This window comes from Penaeus vannamei, chromosome 30 (genome assembly GCF_042767895.1).
Source record: "Penaeus vannamei isolate JL-2024 chromosome 30, ASM4276789v1, whole genome shotgun sequence".
NCBI classification, from domain to species: Eukaryota; Metazoa; Arthropoda; class Malacostraca; order Decapoda; family Penaeidae; genus Penaeus; species Penaeus vannamei.
In genome coordinates this window covers 22,744,320-22,746,819 of record NC_091578.1, presented here as the reverse complement: position 1 = coordinate 22,746,819, position 2,500 = coordinate 22,744,320, and the positions used below count along the sequence as shown (strand labels likewise).

The 2,500-nt window shown below is 36.9% G+C and overlaps 1 protein-coding gene across 1 annotated transcript in view; it reads right to left on the bottom strand.

Moving 5' to 3' along the window:
• The window catches only part of LOC113807153 (balbiani ring protein 3), a 98,567-nt gene that overhangs the window by 35,650 nt on the left and 60,417 nt on the right, over nt 1-2,500 (bottom strand). The window contains exons 23-24 of the mRNA XM_070143366.1: nt 2,004-2,267; nt 596-838 (exon numbers count right to left, since the gene is read on the bottom strand). Coding sequence (XP_069999467.1) covers nt 596-838; nt 2,004-2,267 — 507 coding nt within the window. The remainder of the gene's footprint in view (nt 1-595; nt 839-2,003; nt 2,268-2,500) is intronic.

Sequence of the window (2,500 nt, the reverse complement as noted above, 5' to 3'; positions counted from 1 at the left end):
GTTACCTCACACCATGACGCTAGTCTTATTTACTTCATCATATAATGATGATTTATTTTTCGAAGGATAAACCACAATTCATCATTCTATAAGAGATCATTAGGTAATATACTCGAAAAGTATCATGACAGGGTTTGACAAGTGTAAGAGAGCTTTTAGAAAGATCCTCTAAAAAGGAATGATTTCAAAGTGGTCAAACATAATGCTTACCCATTTTAGAATATCCATTTAAAATACCCATTTTATTGGTAGACGATTCCCCAAAGGATTGAGTTAATATATATCTATATTTATGTACTTTACTTAGGAATAATCCAGATGATCTTGTTTATTTCGTGATGGGAATTATTGGAAGTGAGTTACCATCAAATTACTCTAAAGCAACACCATCAAATTACACTTTCTGCGAGTTCTGTTCCGAAAGTATATATGTCGTTACAAAGCTCAGCTCACATGTCATGGTACGAATTTTTATATTTCAGAATTCAGCTCTATGCTCATGCTATCTTGTGTTATAATGTAGAAACGAAATAGTTACTGGAAAACCAAAGAAAGGAGTGAAGCTAAATGGTAAAGATCCCAGGCAGTAACTTACTTGTGCAGCATGTGCAATATTCTCCGGTGCATGATGCATTTGCAATGCGGTCAGCTTGAGCACACAGTCTACTGTCTTTACACATTCCTGGACAGGTAGATGTGGCGTTGCACACTTCATTAGCAGGTCTGCAACACTTGCAATTGAAACCTGTACATCCCTTGTCAACAACTGATTCTCCTGGCAAGCAAGTTTGGCGACAGACACCTCTTTCAGCGGTGCAGTTGGCCATCGCAGTGCAGTCTGAAATATGTGAAAACGGAAAATTTGTTTTGATGACAAATGTCTTCCTGCGCAAATGGAATTGAAAATTACATGTTTTACAGCATGATTTAAACAACGGGACTGTAAATGCGAGACAAGGGTCACCCTATGCATATCACAAAGAGAAAGCACAGTCAGTAATGTTATACATGATTTCATAGTTGGAAGTGCATAATCTGTGTGTTTGCGTTTACAGGTACCTGTATATTTTGTTATCCAAGTCTGACGCGAAAGGTAATACACCTTTCAAAACAATTTCCTTTAACGGTAGGCTTTTTTCATTTATATGAAAAGTATCACTTGTAATTGGTCAAATAAGAGATACGGCAGCCCACTTATAATATAAATGATTATAAGCAGATCCCTTACTCGGACATCAACTGCCAAATGAAATACAATATATAACGTCACAATCTCATGATGAATGAAACAATGTTTCTCCAGCAAGATATATGGACAACTCTGCGGGTAGTATGATTTGTTGGTGTCTTCAGATCTTCATAGAAAGTCGATCCATTAGTTTTATTAGAAATGATAGGGATTCCCTGCAAGTTACCTTACACCATGACTCTAGTCTTATTTACTTCATCATATAATGATGATTTATTTTTCGAAGGATAAACCACAATTCATCATTCTAAAACATATCATTAGGTAATACATTCGAAAAGTATTATAACAGGGTTTGACAAGTGTAAGAGCTTTTAGAAAGATCCTCGAAAAAGGAATGGTTTCAAAGTGGTCAAACATAAAGCTTACCCATTTTAGAATATTCATTTAAAATACCCATTTTATAGGTAGGCGATTCCCTAAAGGATTGAGTAAATATATATTTATATTTATGTACTTTACTTAGGAATAATCCAGATGATCTTGTTTATTTCGTGATGGGAATTATTGGAAGTGAGTTAACATCAAATTACTCCATAACAACACCATCAAATTACACTTTCTGTGAGTTCTGTTCCGAAAGTATATATGTCGTTACAAAGCTCAGCTCACATGTCATGGTACGAATTTTTATATTTCAGAATTCAGCTCTATGCTCATGCTATCTTGTGTTATAATGTAGAAACGAAATAGTTACTGGAAAACCAAAGAAAGGAGTGAAGCTAAATGGTAAAGATCCCAGGCAGTAACTTACTTGTGCAGCATGTGCAATATGGTATGATAATTATTATGTAATATGCAGTGCATGATGCATTTGCAATGCGGTCAGCTTGAGCACACAGTCTACTGTCTTTACACATTCCTGGACAGGTGGATGTGGCGTTGCACATTACATTAGCAGGTCTGCAACACTTGCAATTGAAACCTGTACATCCCTTGTCAACAACTGATTCTCCTGGCAAGCAAGTTTGGCGACAGACACCTTTTTCAGCGGTGCAGTTGGCCATCGCAGTGCAGTCTGAAATATGTGAAAAAAAATCAAGATTTAAGTTTGGCCTTATTCTCAGGTGGACGTCTAGGGCAATTTCTCTGTAAAATATGCATGTGAATCTGAGGAGGATGTGATAGGGTAGCCATTTCCTATCTACTCTGTACCAGTGCCAGTTCTTAACAGCTGTGCTATGTTAGAGGGGCTAGACCTGGCCGCTGGAAAGGCAGCAATAACCCACTGATCCATCCACCTTTATAAAA